The sequence below is a fragment of the Periplaneta americana genome, chromosome 12 (genome assembly GCF_040183065.1).
Source record: "Periplaneta americana isolate PAMFEO1 chromosome 12, P.americana_PAMFEO1_priV1, whole genome shotgun sequence".
Taxonomy (NCBI): domain Eukaryota; kingdom Metazoa; phylum Arthropoda; class Insecta; order Blattodea; family Blattidae; genus Periplaneta; species Periplaneta americana.
This window is the reverse complement of record NC_091128.1, coordinates 54,930,467-54,946,009: the sequence shown is the minus strand read 5'-3', so window position 1 is coordinate 54,946,009 and position 15,543 is coordinate 54,930,467. Positions and strand designations below refer to the sequence as shown.

The following is a 15,543-nucleotide window of genomic DNA, read 5'->3' as shown; positions in this document are numbered from 1 at the left end:
TGTTATTGTATTAAATCTTCCTTTGACTGTTAAAAATATGCACATTTTTATCATGGTGTGGTTTTTGTTTTGTAGGTATTAAACTTATCAGAATATAGTTTCTTTTTCATCTTCACCAAAATGTTTCAAAACATCAAAATCGGATGTATTTCTTCATAAATTCTATAGTACGAAATTAAGTGATGTAATTTGTAATATTATATTTGCACTAACTTGTAGACTTCTCCTGTTTTCATTTACTTGTTGTCCACCATTAATTTACATCAGCCAAGCCTTTAACAATAGCATTTTGACATCATTTCTTTTATGACTAGAGTAATTTCTTTTCCTTTTTGGAGACATTTCTCACAAAATCACCACACAAACATAAACTATAACACACAATATAACTAACAGAATAAGTATTGAAAATTAAAAAGAATATGTTCATTGTTGAGTGTGATATTTACACGTGAAATCATAACAAGCGCGAGTCATTTTACCTCAGTGCTGCCACACAGCTCACAATGTCTGGCGCTGAATGGCATGTTGTCAGTGACATAATGCTTTTCTCCTCAGTACGCCCTGGTATGAATAGTGATTCCTAGCATAAGGAGAAGTCTGACAAAATTCTTTTCTTCACCGTTTGATGCAACTTACTTTTAAACCTCTAATTAAATAAAAACATAAAAATGGGATTTTTTGACATAATGCCTTTTAGCTCCGACCGATTCAATTAATTATGATACTTAATCACTCATTTAAAGTTTGTGTGACTGCAACCTGTGTATATTTTTGTGTGCCTTTACTTTGTTTATAGTGTTTTTTTTTTCCTTTTTATTTCTATTATTGTATTTGTATTTCTGGTGGTGTGGAAGAGAAGGCTTGATGGCCTTAACTACACCAGAATATATTATTTTAATGTACCGAAGTACATATGATATTTCCATGCAGATATTCTAAGTTCTCCGTTCCATTACTCTTTCATCGTACACCAGAATAAATAAATAAATAAATAAATAAATAAATAAATAATAAATGCTTATTCCACTTATTTTTTGTACAGATATCATGTTGTATGTTGAAACATCGTGTCAAATATATATATATTACAGTAGGTATATGAAGAGTATAGAGAAAAAAATCGAAGTCACAATTCTCATGAGGATGATGTCATCATCTAATTCAATATATACAGTCACGAAGCTTGAGTTTATGAGGGTACTAGGAACAATAGACTGTGTAGATACTATTTCGTATTGTCTGTAATGAGGCGATAGTAGCGATCCTAGTGGTTAGCTGGTTAGCTATGGATGCAAATTTACTACGTATTGAGCTTCATGACTGTATATACTAGACTGTGATATTACTACAAAATTTTGGCGTTTTTCTTATCAAAACTGGTAAATGAGAATTATAAAGGAGATAGGTAGTCATCCTTTCCTACTTTTTCATTAGGAACATCAATAAACTTTGCATTAATATACTGAATTAGAAGATGAAATCATTCTTAAGAGAACTGTAACTTTGACTGTTTTTCCCCTGTACTCTTCACATACTATATAAATATATATAGGTTTCAATGTTTTTGACATTTTCCGATTGCCCTTCTCCATTCTTCCCTATCACATCATAGATAAAAACAACAAAAAAAAGCACATTGTTCAACTTGTGTAGTTTCATTATCTGGGTTCTATATACTCTTACTGTGTTTCATTGTTATATGCTTGTGACTGAACAGCACAGAGCAAATCAATCATCTGCAGCTTCATAACAAGTCAAGTACTGGCACATTAAACAAAAATACATATACATTTATTAAAATTCCTCATTGAAAGTAACTTATTAGTTATTATAAACAAATACTGAATGGCAAGATTATACATCAAATTTCAGAGTGATCGAAATAAATGGAATTTTCATGTGACGTGTCATTGGTTGTTATTCTGTCTTGCAACTTCCAATTTCGATTTGTTGGTGATTATTGAGTTACATGTGGTGTTTGTTAAGAAGAGAAGATCTTGAGGATAAAATTTCTTCGGCAAAGTAAATTTATGTGAAACACCACATATGTTAGTGTTACTATTCTATTATCTGTGCATTCCAGCTCAAAGGCTTTGTGGAGACATTTTGAATTATGACAAATAAGTACAGGGATAAAAGGAATAGATGTTCCACAGAACTCATAAAAGTGAGATTTAAAACCCCGAATTTTAATTAGCGTTATTCATGTTTTTAATCAATTAAGACAGATTCAATATTGTAAAGTAATGTTAAAAAAAAAATGAAATATTAATATTCTTAATATATTTTGTATTACCTGAAAATTATAGCCTACAGTAATGTAAAGAATGTAGCTTTAGTAAAATGTATACTTTTCCAGAAATCTTTAATGGCATTGACTAATCAAGCAACATATATAATACCTTTTCAATTGTAACTTCCTAAATATGAATCCTGAGTAGCAAATGGCTACCGGTACTAAATCTTGACAATAAAAACAGGCTACTAAATTCAATATGAATGCTTTACATGTATAAGAATATGGTAATGTTGTAGCATCGCATTGGTGCACATGAAGTTCTATCAAAATTCTGCGCAATTTTCTTAAGAGAAATGTCACTCCTCATCTTGTCCCTTATTGGCATTCTAAAAACCTGATAACCCTAAGAGCTGTCTGAAGAATGTCATAATAAAGCAATGCACAAATTACTACAGTTCATTGCCGAGAATAAACCCAGTTCTAGCTTTAAGAAATGTTTCAACTGACAGAGATAACAGTGATCATTATTCTGAAAGAAATGTTTCAACTGAAAGAGTTAATAGTGGACATTTCAACAATTTTATTATTGCTCTGTATCAAGACGGTTTTCGCATAAGAAAGCATACACAATTTCTGCAGATGTAACTAGCTAAGAAAGAATTTCCAGTTTCGGTTTCTATTAACTGATAAACTTTTGGTGAAACTTTAGGCAGAAGAATACATTTTATGACGTTACAAAGAAGTTTCTTCAGAGAGAAAGTAGAATGGACTTGAACTTCAGTGGAAATGTGTAAAGGAATATTTGCTACAGAACTGTGATTTACCTATTTTTAGAAATACGTTATTTCATATTTTAATCCAATTCTATCAATGTACAATAAAAGAAGTATTACCTTTCTATTTTATGTGGTATGAGTGTGAGTCAGTACTATTTATGCAACACATCTTCATCTAAAACCCAGGGTATGCTAGTGCTAGTTATTTACTTCTAGATTACTGCACATCAGTTCATTATAGAAAGAGTACAACTGAAGACGATGTTTACACGTGAAATATGCATTATGTCAAAAAATTTCTCATGCTTCCTCTGTACTTGCCCAGCAGTAGGTAGATCTATATTATAAAGGTCTCTTTATTTATATATATATATATATATATATATATATATATAGTCGGACCATCGGATCTGTGTCCCAGTAAGATATGCGAACTGAACTCAGCCTCGGTAATTCATTTCTCTCCCTGCATTCCTATCTCTCTCTTTTCTATCTCTCTCCGTTTCTCTCCTCCACTATTCACAATTTTGAGCTTTCTTGCAGGACAGTTTATTTGTACTTGCAGTCCAGTGTTAACAACTCAATATGAATACTGTAGCACGGAGTGGCAAAAGAAATATTATTAAGCAAGTACGTAATAGCATTTTGTGATTAAGAGAAACAAACAGGTCAATATCTCTTTTCTATAAATAAGGCAACGAAAAGAGCAGCTGCGATCACAGGTGAGGCTTATTTTATTTCAATTGATTACGTATTAAAATTACTTACTTAACTAATACTGATAATACAATATGTTATGTAATTATATAGGCAGGTCAGAGCGCCGAATAAAAAAAATCAGGAGAGAGGGAGTCTGTGCAGGAGATGAAAAGGTAGAATTACCAGGGAAGAACAGACCAAGAGAATCTTTAATTCTTGTAAACGATATGAACCGATGTATTTTAAGAAGAAAGATAGGCCTACAAGAATTGTATACCGTGCAGAAAGAAGTTCCGACATTGACTAAATTACTGAAGGTTGCGAGAGAAGCAATAATTTCCAAGGTTGGAGAGAAACGCTACGGAAAGTGATTCGAGACATGGGATTTAGGTTTAAAAATTGTATAAATACAAGATGTATTTTGATTGAAAGAAATGATATTGTAGCATGGAGGACCAGTTATTTATGACACCGTTTGATGGAAGTTTGGCAACATCCCTATTCGGCAAGGTTCGTGGTCTGCTGTTTGACGTGGTGGGAGGAAAGCGGGTGGAATGGAGTGAGTACAGGCATTAACTTTTTCAAGAATGACGACAGCGCTGAAGGGACACAGATCCGATGGTCCGACAATATATATATATATATATATATATATATTTTTTGTTCTCTAGAAGTAATGCACCAAAACTGCAGTGTAGACTGCTCTGACAACTTAGAACAGCTATGATGATTAATAACACTGGGCTACAAATTTTGATTTTCCAATCATTGCATGAACTTTGAGATGTGATATAAAATATTTCAGGTGTGCTGAATCCAAATCTGCAGTGGGTTCTTATGTATCACATCAGAATTTTTGGCAAATTGGATATCTATGTAATACTCAATGGCCAAATTTATAAATTTCGTGAGATATGCTTTCTTTATTTTATTTTGTTTTAACCTGCAAAATAATTATGCATTCACTGTCCTAGATAACTGAAGATGTAATATAACCACAATTTCTGGTCTCTTATCCAAGTTATACGATTATAATAAAAATTAATATAATTAAGAAACTGAAAAATCACAAAAATTTCACCATCATATTTAGGAATCAATCCATCCAAAATATTTTCTCAGAACACCTGCCATGGCATTCGGAAAACTTAAAAAACGAACACAAACGACTTATGGTCAAAAACATGCACAAAGAAAAAAAAAAAGAAAAACAAAAACGGATAAATACTATACCTGCTCTCAGAAACAGAAAAAAAAAAAAAAAAACATATGTGATGTAATATGCATGTGAGAAGCTGATGACAGTTGCCACTTCTGGAAATGTATATTATAATACATACAATGATGAGGAATATGTACAGTGATTCAACAACAGAGATTACTTTAAAATCTCCACACACTTGTTACTTATGTTCTTGATATTTCATATTTGTTAACAGTAGTTCCTCATTTACATAATATTCTTTCAGATGCTGTGAAAACTGAGGCAGTATTTATATAGTTTAAGTAGTGTGGCATTAGTACGGGTAATGCATTGGATTGTGCAGAGAACAATTTGTTGTAAGAGGACTCAGACTGTGATTTAGAAGAGGTTTCAAGTGACTCTTCAGTTAGCTCTGGAGATGAATTTCTGGCTTTTAACGAACAATATTAAAAGATATTCTTTTCTAGTTAGATTAGGTATTTACTGAAAGTAAACCTATGTATTAGACCTACTTTAAATTTGAAATACAGTAAATTCATTATAAATTAATATTCAGTGATAGAGTTTTTTCTCTAAAAAATGTGTACAAAAAAGGTGGTGCATCTTATACTTCGATAAATAAGGTAATTAAAAAGTTGACTGTCAAAACATATTAAAAATAGGAAATAAAAAACTTTCAATTTGTTTTTAAAAAGGCAATAAAAATCAAAAGTAGGAACTTATTCTCAAAATAGGAGCAAGAGCTGGACTAGATAAAATAAACATTGGCCCTATCACTGATAACTTAAAACTCATTTGAATCTACATAACTCTGACATACCATATCAACCCAGTAATAAAAAACATTTTGCCAAACGTCTACTTATTGCGTAATTGATAATATCATACACAAGAAGGAAGTAAGGATAATAGCAAATGTTAGCCAATAGTTGCATTAGTACTTACAGTACAAGAAACAAAACTGCACAAATATACAATAACACAAGTTCTGCTTTAAAATAAACACATTTACAATATATACAAATTTTCTTTATATACAAGGTGGTCCACATAAAATGTTACAAGTGAGTTTTTCTCAAATAGATGCTGATTTTTCCAAATCTGATTGGAGGAGGAAACCTTTCAGATTATGACATGAATGGCATTCCATTGGGTCCCATTCATGGAGCATAGTGGGGGGCAGCTCTGATATTTTGAATAGAATTATGTTTTTTTTTAGTGGATATTCTGCTTCTCTCAACAAATGGGACAACGTTTGTTTGAAATATTTTTCAGCTCTCCTAAAATTCTCTTTCTCTTACAGCCTTCCCATAGAACAGAGAATGGCATGTTTGCAACTTCTTGGCCAGTAGTGGGCAGAAAGTATGCTGTGGGATGACTGACATAACTTACAGCTTATATTTTTTATATTAATGATTAGGTAATGAAGATTAAGTACAACAAAATCCACATCATATGACAATAAAATCATTGTGTCATTGTAAAGCACTGAGATATTATTATTAACACTTCTTTACTAAATTAAAATCAGAATGAACTTGGAGGATCAGTATCCATACAACATATCATGCATACACAGGAAGTTAGTGTAACTATTTGCAAGGTATTTGTAGTAGTGTCGTGCAATGTTCAAACATGAGAGGGAACATCAAGATACTACAAGCTTCGTCCTACTCCTTAGGCTTCCAACAGTACGTGAAAATGAAACATGTAAACTAAAGTAACCGAGTCTGTTGAAAACCAGTCAGAGGCCTTATGTTCGGTACAAGTTTGCAGAGTCTCTGTAGAACCAAAGCTCCCTTTGTGTTTGTTCAATCTTTCCCCTTCCTAACATATGTTCGGTGCCTTTCTCCTTAGTTCCTCCTCTCCCTGCGTCTTTATGCTTTAGCTGCATAAGGATGTCAGGCACATATCTTGCGAAGTTACGCACAGTAATGAGTATGGGTAATTTTTCTTATTCTTATTATGACTAAACATTCACAAAAATATACGTGTAAATGTTCAGAGAGAAGAAACCAGGTCATTACAAGTTTTGTCTTATTTCATATGAAAACTAATAGCAAGACAAGTGCTCAAATGCTTAAGCAGTTTAAAACAGTGTCTGCAATGTACGAACATGAGAGTGTCAACCAAGATTTTACAAATTTCGTCTTATTTCATATGAAAAACTAATCGCAAGATCTGTGCTAAAATTCTTAAGTGGTTAAAACATGAAGGGATGGGAGTGGATGACAGTGAATTTTTTTATAACAAGGTGGAACAAACACGACAAGCCTCCTTCTGCAGAGTGAATATTGGGGAATATCGAACTTCACTATATTTGACAAACCTGAACAGAACACATAACGCTAGTTTAAAGTATGAAAGGATGGGAGAGAAGGACAACAAATATTTTCATAATATTGGCGAACAAACATGATAGGCCTCCTCCTGCAAAGCGAACATCGCAAATATCGAACTTTGCTATAATCAACAAAATGAACCGAACATAGTGTCCGTCATGCACGATGATATTGTGTAGTATGAAAATGGAATAATTTATTTTATGCTCGACCATGCCGAAATGTAGTAATTATACACCTGGTAGCAGTCCTTTAATGCATGTCATTAAAGTACACCTACTCATTAAAGTACAGGTGTTCAGCCAATGACAATTCAGCTTACAGGTGTTCAGCCAATGACAAGTCAGCTTTGTACCGTTATAAAACCGCAAGTATCGATTATTCTCGGATATGCAATCGAAAGAGAATTAGCGAAAAGTCACAGAGGCTGGAAATCCAATACTGTCGCAGAAGGTTATGTTCTGTTATAATAATTAGCGTTAATTGTAAATAATATTCAAATAAATTCAATTTGTCATCTCGTTTTTCAATGTGGAATTCAATAATCAAGGTTAGCTATATCAAGTTTAACGGGATTACATCAAGGTCAGTGACATTATTGTTCCTCGGAAAAAAATCAATACTTTCGCGTCTGCGCACATCTCACAATTCACGACCTAGAACAAGGTCACTTCCGATCTTGTCAGATACAAATAAAATGTATACATCTGAATAATTTCAAGTTAGAAATATGGTCGAGCATAAAAAGTCGTATGAAACTCGCCTATAATGGTAATTAAGAAGCTCATATGAAAATTATGAAACTTGCTTGCGCTCGTTTCATAAACATCCATACTCGCTTCTTAATTACTCTCATTATAGGCTCGTTGCATAATGTACTATTATTTAACAGGTTGGATAGTATGTTATAATTATGTATATTATGAAAATGAAAACATTTAATACGTTGCATATTATTATTATCTTTATTAACAGAGTGTAATTATATATAGTATGGGTTAATCTTGCTCAGTATAAGGACCATCTTATGTGAGGGTGACAATGAACCTCTGGGTTCTCTAAAAGCCAAATGTAAGTAAGTATGAAAATTATCTTTTTTCTATCTATTAACAGATAGGCTACTCTAAGTTCAATAGGGTGTAATATGAAAAGGAAATAATCTTATTTATTCTCAGGTTGGATATTGCAAGCTACAACGAATTATGTGTAGTATGAAAATGAAATATATTTTATTTATTAACAGAGTGGATATTATAAGTTATAATGATGTGTATTATGAAAATTAAATCATTTATTTATATGGACTTATACAATTACTGAGCAACTGTGATTTATTCGAACATTATGTGAAGAATGTAATCTTAGCTACGTTTTGTCGGTAACTGGTATAGTAAAAACTGTCATATATTTTTAAAATAAAATGTGATTTACTGGTACCTATATGTACGTATATTTCTGTGGATGTTTAATGATACTTTTGTAATAAAAATTAGCTGTCCTTATATCTAAATAAAACTTCACAAGATTTGTTTTAAAATCCTTACACAGCTAAAAGAAAGAAGGGTTGAGTGGGCTAGATAGATCCACTTCTTTAAAGCAGATTTAGGATCTTGTCACACTTGACAAACTTGAACTGAATATAGCACTTGAAATGCACGACACTAATTTTTAGTGGTTAGAAAAACTGTGCTAGAAAGAGTGAATGAAGGAAGAATAATGTTGAATCTCATCAGGAAGAGAAAAACAAGTAATTGGCTGGGTCACTGCTAAGAAGAATTGCTTACTGAAGGATACACTAGAAGGAATTGTGAGCAGAAGAAATGTTTGGATGATAAACAACATTAAGATATATGGGTCTATGTGGAGACTAAGGGAAAGGCGAAAAAGAAGGAAGATTGAAGAATGCTGAGCTTGTAGTGAAGGATCTGCCCTTGAGTATAAAACTATGAATGAATGGAGATATGTTACTGACCAACTTTAGTTGGCGTACATAGGCAGAAACACGCACTAGACAAACACTGTTTAAGGTGATCCTAATTTTAAAATATGGAGTGGTGAAGACTAAAGTTCTAGTTCAATCTGGCAACGTTTGTTGAGAAATGACACCTGCCAGACACAAGGACAGTAATTCTCTACCTTCTCTATAACATGGCATGATATGTGTGCAGGCTATTCCATATGAAATCGATCAGTAAAAAACCTCGCATTTTTTTATACTCTAATTTTTTCCCTATTTATACAAAGTGCTGAGGAGAGTGCATTTTCAAAAATATACTATCGAAAGTCAAATGGTTTTCGTATTGTTGAGCGACACATTTAGCGTATTTTATAAAAACAAGCCTCTTTCAGCACTCAGAATTCTGGAACCATTTAATGCAGAACAGTGAATGAGACTTCATTTTGAAGCTAACATTTGGTAGGTTATGTTAAGAAGTAGTCATTTTTATTATATACAGAGAGACAGATAATCTGATTTTACTTACTTCTAGGCTTTTTGCCAATCTGTAAAAATGTAAAAAAATATTGAGAAAAAACCTTGCATTATTAAGAGGGATTCGGCATTGTTTACTTAGTGGTATGGCAATAAGTTTCGAGGGTATTAAATAGATTATTTTCACATGCCTGGACTTGAACGGCGCAGCACCGCACGCACTGGCCGAGAGCTGAAGATAAGCGAGCGTTGGGCGTCATTTTACTCCTGTGTTTATGAAAACCTGTGATAAAGCTAGCACAGCCATGACTGCTAGACGACACATCACGTGTTTATGTCTCCTGGCCTTGCTTACCTTGGTTAGCTCCCGCCTCACAGTCAGCTGGTTAGTTCATGCGCGTACTATTTATTTCCTTTATTTGATATTTTCAATACTTTCTTATCAACTTGCCATCAGTAAAAAATATTTGTTTATTTGTACTTTCAATGCGGAATCTATCTATGTTTAAAATATTTTTTCCTTGGCAAAGGCGTCTTAATGAGGAAAAATATAAATTTCTCCATTTCCATAAAAAGTAAGAAAATTTGTTTATATGACAATATAAACTTTAATTTCTCAGCATCAAAATAAACCATGATTTTGATCATTGGGTGAAAGGGTTTCGGAGCTGCAACAGTTTGAAGTTGCTAATTTTATGAAAATACGATAAATTTAAATATTTTTAATTTAAACACTATGAAGTTCTGATGCCTCAAACTTTGCACAAAGCATTGTATCACAGTTCTCTACGTACAAAAAAAGTTTCATTGTATTTAGAAATTGTAAGGTCAATTTTCTCTATATTTCGGTCGATTTGAGATGGAATAGCTCGTACATGTAACTATCAAGAGGTAATGAGCTATCTGGAGTGGGTCACTGTTTAGTCAGTGAACTCACTTAATGCTGTATTAAACTATGGACTGTCACACAGTGCATGCATGTTGCTATTAAACATACAATAAGGTACGAAATAATACATAACAAAAATTTCCAAGAGAATCCAAACTTATATGCCTACAAACATGCAATTTGGGCTTAAGTGCACAATACCGGAGCGGGCGTGTGGTAATTGCATAGAAGACGCCAGCTGTTCACATATGCCACTTTTGAACTACTCTTACATCTCATAGGCATTACTGTTAACTCTGATACTTTTATGTATGTTTGTTATGCATTATGTTGGTTTTTGACGATTCAGGAATAATATAGAAGGATTATGGCGAAGGTATCTAGGGGGCAGGGGGGCTTGCCCCTGCTATAAGCCCCCGGCTGTATTGTAAATGCAATGAATACCATCTTTGCGGATAGAGGAAGCATTGACACACAAATATATATAGATAATATGTAATTTTAGTGCTAGATATGTCATTTTAGTGCTCACCTTATATCTAATTCGTGTCTTCATTCGTACTTTTGAATTGTCAATGTGATGTTTTGAAGTAATAAAACATTATTAACATTATGGTCTGTGGATAAGCTTCGGGGCTTCTACCGCGTTGTCTTGGTGTTCGTGGCAGACGTTTCGACCGCTGTGTTGTGGTCATCTTCAGAGCAGTTGGATAAGGAAATAGTCTGCGAGCTAATATATATATATATATATATATATATATATATATATATATATATATATATATAGTAGTCTCGATGGGGGGAGTACTTTCGGTGATTGGTCGTAGGTTCTCCTTCTGGCATCGAATCGCCATCGAATTCGACAATATCAAGATAATAGATAAAGAAGACAACTTATTCAGAAGACTGGTCAAAGAAGCCTTCCACATCAAACAACATCCCAACATCAACAAGAACGAGGGGTTACAACCAACAACTCATGGGGAAGTCTATTCCAAGATCATACTTAGGAATGAGAAACCAGGTCTCCACATATGTACACGGCGCCCCCCCCTTCATCTGGACATCGGGCACGGTATCAAGGTCACTCTTTCGGACCTTATGAGGGCCAGTATTTAATATGAATACTCCCCTTCATACAGACCTCAATGGATTGGACAACGAAGGACCAATCAGATGCCAGAAGGAGAACCTACTACCAATCATCGAAAGTACTCCCCCCATCGAGACTACTATATGAAGAGTCCACTGCAAGAATGATGGATGTCATTTGGAACACATTTTGCAGGAGAAGCAATTGAAAGTTTGAAATGCTTAGCACTCAAAGCGTAACTGTGATTTTCCGATCATTACTGGACAATGACTATCAGTGTTAATGCCATATAACTCTGTATGTAAATTCTATATGTCTTAAGCTATGCGCATTGTCAGTCTTGGTTCATTTTCGACAAAAAAGTGACATCCATCATTCTTGCAGTGGACTCTTCATATATATACGAGCTCGCAGACTATTTCCTTATCCAACTTGCTCTAAAGATGACCACAACACAGCGGTCGAAACGTCAGCCACCAACACCAAGACAACGCGGTAGAAGCTCCGAAGCTTATCCACAGATCATGTACACCAGCCGTGGAAGCCTATGGGAACATTATTAACATTAACATATAGGGATATCGTTCGCAAAATTGAAGTAGGTACACTGCACTGATGGTTCACTGTTTATTGTCGATTTCACTCAATGCTGGTTAACTCTGTTGTGTTAAGGGAACGTCTGCTTAAACCCTGTTTTCAAATACTCTGAATTAACATCGTTGTTGATGCCACCTAGTGTGGGTTTTTTTTTAATAAAGGTGTATTTATGTTGGAGATTAGAAGTTGTTCTTTCAACTTGACTTTGTAGCATAGTGGTTAAGCTACTGAAGCTACTAGTGTGTATAGTTGTAGGTTCTAGGATCAAATCCCGCTTAGGAAAGTTAAGTAATTTAAAAATACAATATGCATTGTAGTCAGTTTAATGTAAGTTAAATATAAATTATGTGTGAAATAAATGACATTGATATAAGATATAAAATAGATGATAAAATATGACAGACAGGAGAGTAGGAGGAGAAGAGAACAGGAGTGTAATTTCGTTTTTGTTTCCAAGTAAATTCATCCTCCGGTATTGTGCACTTGTTCCGCAATTTGTTTCCTTAGAGTTCTGAATAAAAATTATACTTACTGCAAGAACTGCTAAGATAGTTTTGGGAAGAAGGCCAGACAAAAAGGCACCAGTAACTCCTAAGTACAGTCCAAAACAAGCAAAGCTGTTTGTACCAAGTAATCCCATATATTTCAGCACCAAAAATATAAGGATAATTTCTTGGACTAAAATGATGGGATATTCCATATACGAAAGGAGAGCGTAATTGTTACAGTAATTGTAACATGTCATGATAGTATAGCTGAAATCAGAAACACATGTTATTTTACAAAGAACATAAGCAAAGCTGCCATCACCACTCCAAGGTTATTCATACAGAATGGTTATTTAGAAAGGAAAAGATATCATAGGTGAATAAGATGTTAATGAAGCACAGCAACTAAATAAGCTTTATTAACAATTTGAACTTAGATACCCACAATAATTTATCTGCCTTAAAACTACATTAAGCATTACGGCTGAATACTATTATCTGTAAAACAATGTACTACATGCCACCAGATTTACAACACAGATAAAACCAACAAAAGTGAACACACCAGAACAGAAGGTATAAATATTTTATCCATGTTGAATCTTTCGTACACTACTTTTAACACTTGAATATAAATAAGTGATTAAATGGCGATCTTACTCGTGTTAATTGTGTAAGCATGTACGGCTTACAGCTGTTTCAGTGCTTCTTCACACCATCCTCAGAGTCTACTAGATCTCGGCGTCATCTCGAACTTTGCTGCCTGTTGTGAGTGTGTTCAATTGTTGAAAAGTGTTGAAATGTGGTGTCAAATAGTGTGTGTGTTCTGAAATTGATCTGTGTGTTGAGAATTTGATTATGGTGTGTTTTAATGTGTCTGTATATTTCATATTGTTCTAGTGTGTCGAGTTTTTGGGTTGTATGTGTAGGATTTCCATGTCTGTATTTATGTTATTGTATGTGTGGTTAGCATTAGTTATGTGTTCGGCATATGTAGAGGTATTGTGTCCTCTGGTTATTGCTTCATTGCGACAGTTTCTACATTGGACAGACAGGCAGATCATTCCAAACTCGATACAAAGAACACATTAAAGCAATAACCAGAGGACACAATACATCTACATATGCCGAACACATAACTAATGCTAACCACACATACAATAACATACAGACATGGAAATCCTACACATACAACTCAAAAACTCAACACACTAGAACAATATGAAATATACAGACACACTAAAACACACCCTGATCAAATTCTCAACACACACATCAATTTCAGAACACACACACTATTTGACACCACATTTCAACACTTTTCAACAATCGAATTCACCCACACAACAGGCAGCGAAGTTCGAGATGACGCCGAGATCTAGTAGACTCTGAGGATGGTGTGAAGAAGCACCAAAACAGCTGTAAGCCATACATACTTACACAATTATCACGAGTAAGATCGTTATTTAATCAATTATAAATATTTTATTTTCTGACCGACTCAAAGTCCGTTTTAAAATACTGTTTATTGTAATATGGTCAGAATCATTCCACTCACATTCAGAACCTTAAGGATGTAGTTCTAAATAAGAGATAATGCAATGATGGATTATCTAGACAAACTGTAGCTTCTTCCATTGTTGGTGAAGTTCTACAAAAAATCACGTTTCGAAGGTTGGATTGTCCCTCATTTTCAGGTGACCACAGGATGAGAAGAATTTTCTATCACATAATAGAACTACCATCATAATGATGTAACAGGCAATATGATCCTGTACATGAAATTTTATGTCAAAACAATATAACTTACTCATACGCAAAGAATATTCCAACAAATTTACAGACACAGCTATCAACAAAACACGTGGAAATAGTGACCATTTTTCTTCTGAACTCTTGACGAGCATCATAATTCTATACAGCAAAATCACATTTAAAACATTAATTAGTATCTAAACAATAGAAAAAATTTCAAATCTGACAACACATTTAATCTTCTTTTCAGCAAAAAATCGAAACCGAAATTTTTAGTAGTGGCGTAGCATCAATGTAAGCTAAAAGGAACTCCATAATAAACCTGCAGTTTATGAACAAAATTATTTATTAATTTTAATACAATTTATATTTACGCGTTAAATGTTGTGATGCGGCAGCTCAGGATGATTTGTGATGCAGCAGTAAACACCAGCTTCCAATCTACTCCACTGCACTACAAGCAGACTGGTTTCTTTCACATTCTTCTGTGTAACCTACCCCGCAGATTTTTCCATCCCTTTCTAACTAAACTGCCCTGGTCGCAAGGCTCCCAAGAAGCTAGCTTTAACATTGAAAAGAATTTAGCTTCCGAATTATCCCTTTCGTGAGTTTTGTTCAGTTGAAGTGTTAGTGTGCACTGTGGCTGATATAATAAATATGAGTGAAATAACAGTTCCTGACATTAATTTATGTAGACAAAAATAATCTTTTGATAAAGATTTTAACGTTGATTGACGTAATTATACTAACACTGTATCTAATGACTGCTAATATTGTGATTTCTCTAAATATGACAGGGAGTGAGCTAATGTTAAATTAGACGTATGTCTATTTATTAGAGATATGTGTAAACCATGAAATCATATTTTACTATGTACCATTTGAGGTGATACCTTATTGGTGTTCCTTATGAGGTTCCAACCAATCTTCGGACTGCTGACTTGACATTGATTACTATTTATTTTAAGACTGTATTTTTGCAATACGTTTCCTCATACATGAAATACAACTTGAGTTAGCTTCGACT

General features: G+C 33.8%; 1 protein-coding gene across 1 annotated transcript in view; it reads right to left on the bottom strand.

Annotated features, from left to right (window-relative positions):
- LOC138710447 (solute carrier family 66 member 3) overlaps nt 1-15,543 on the bottom strand; it is a 54,236-nt gene that overhangs the window by 12,911 nt on the left and 25,782 nt on the right. Inside the window, exon 2 of the mRNA XM_069841345.1 lies at nt 12,806-13,028. Within this exon, the coding sequence (XP_069697446.1) occupies nt 12,806-13,028 (223 nt within the window). The remainder of the gene's footprint in view (nt 1-12,805; nt 13,029-15,543) is intronic.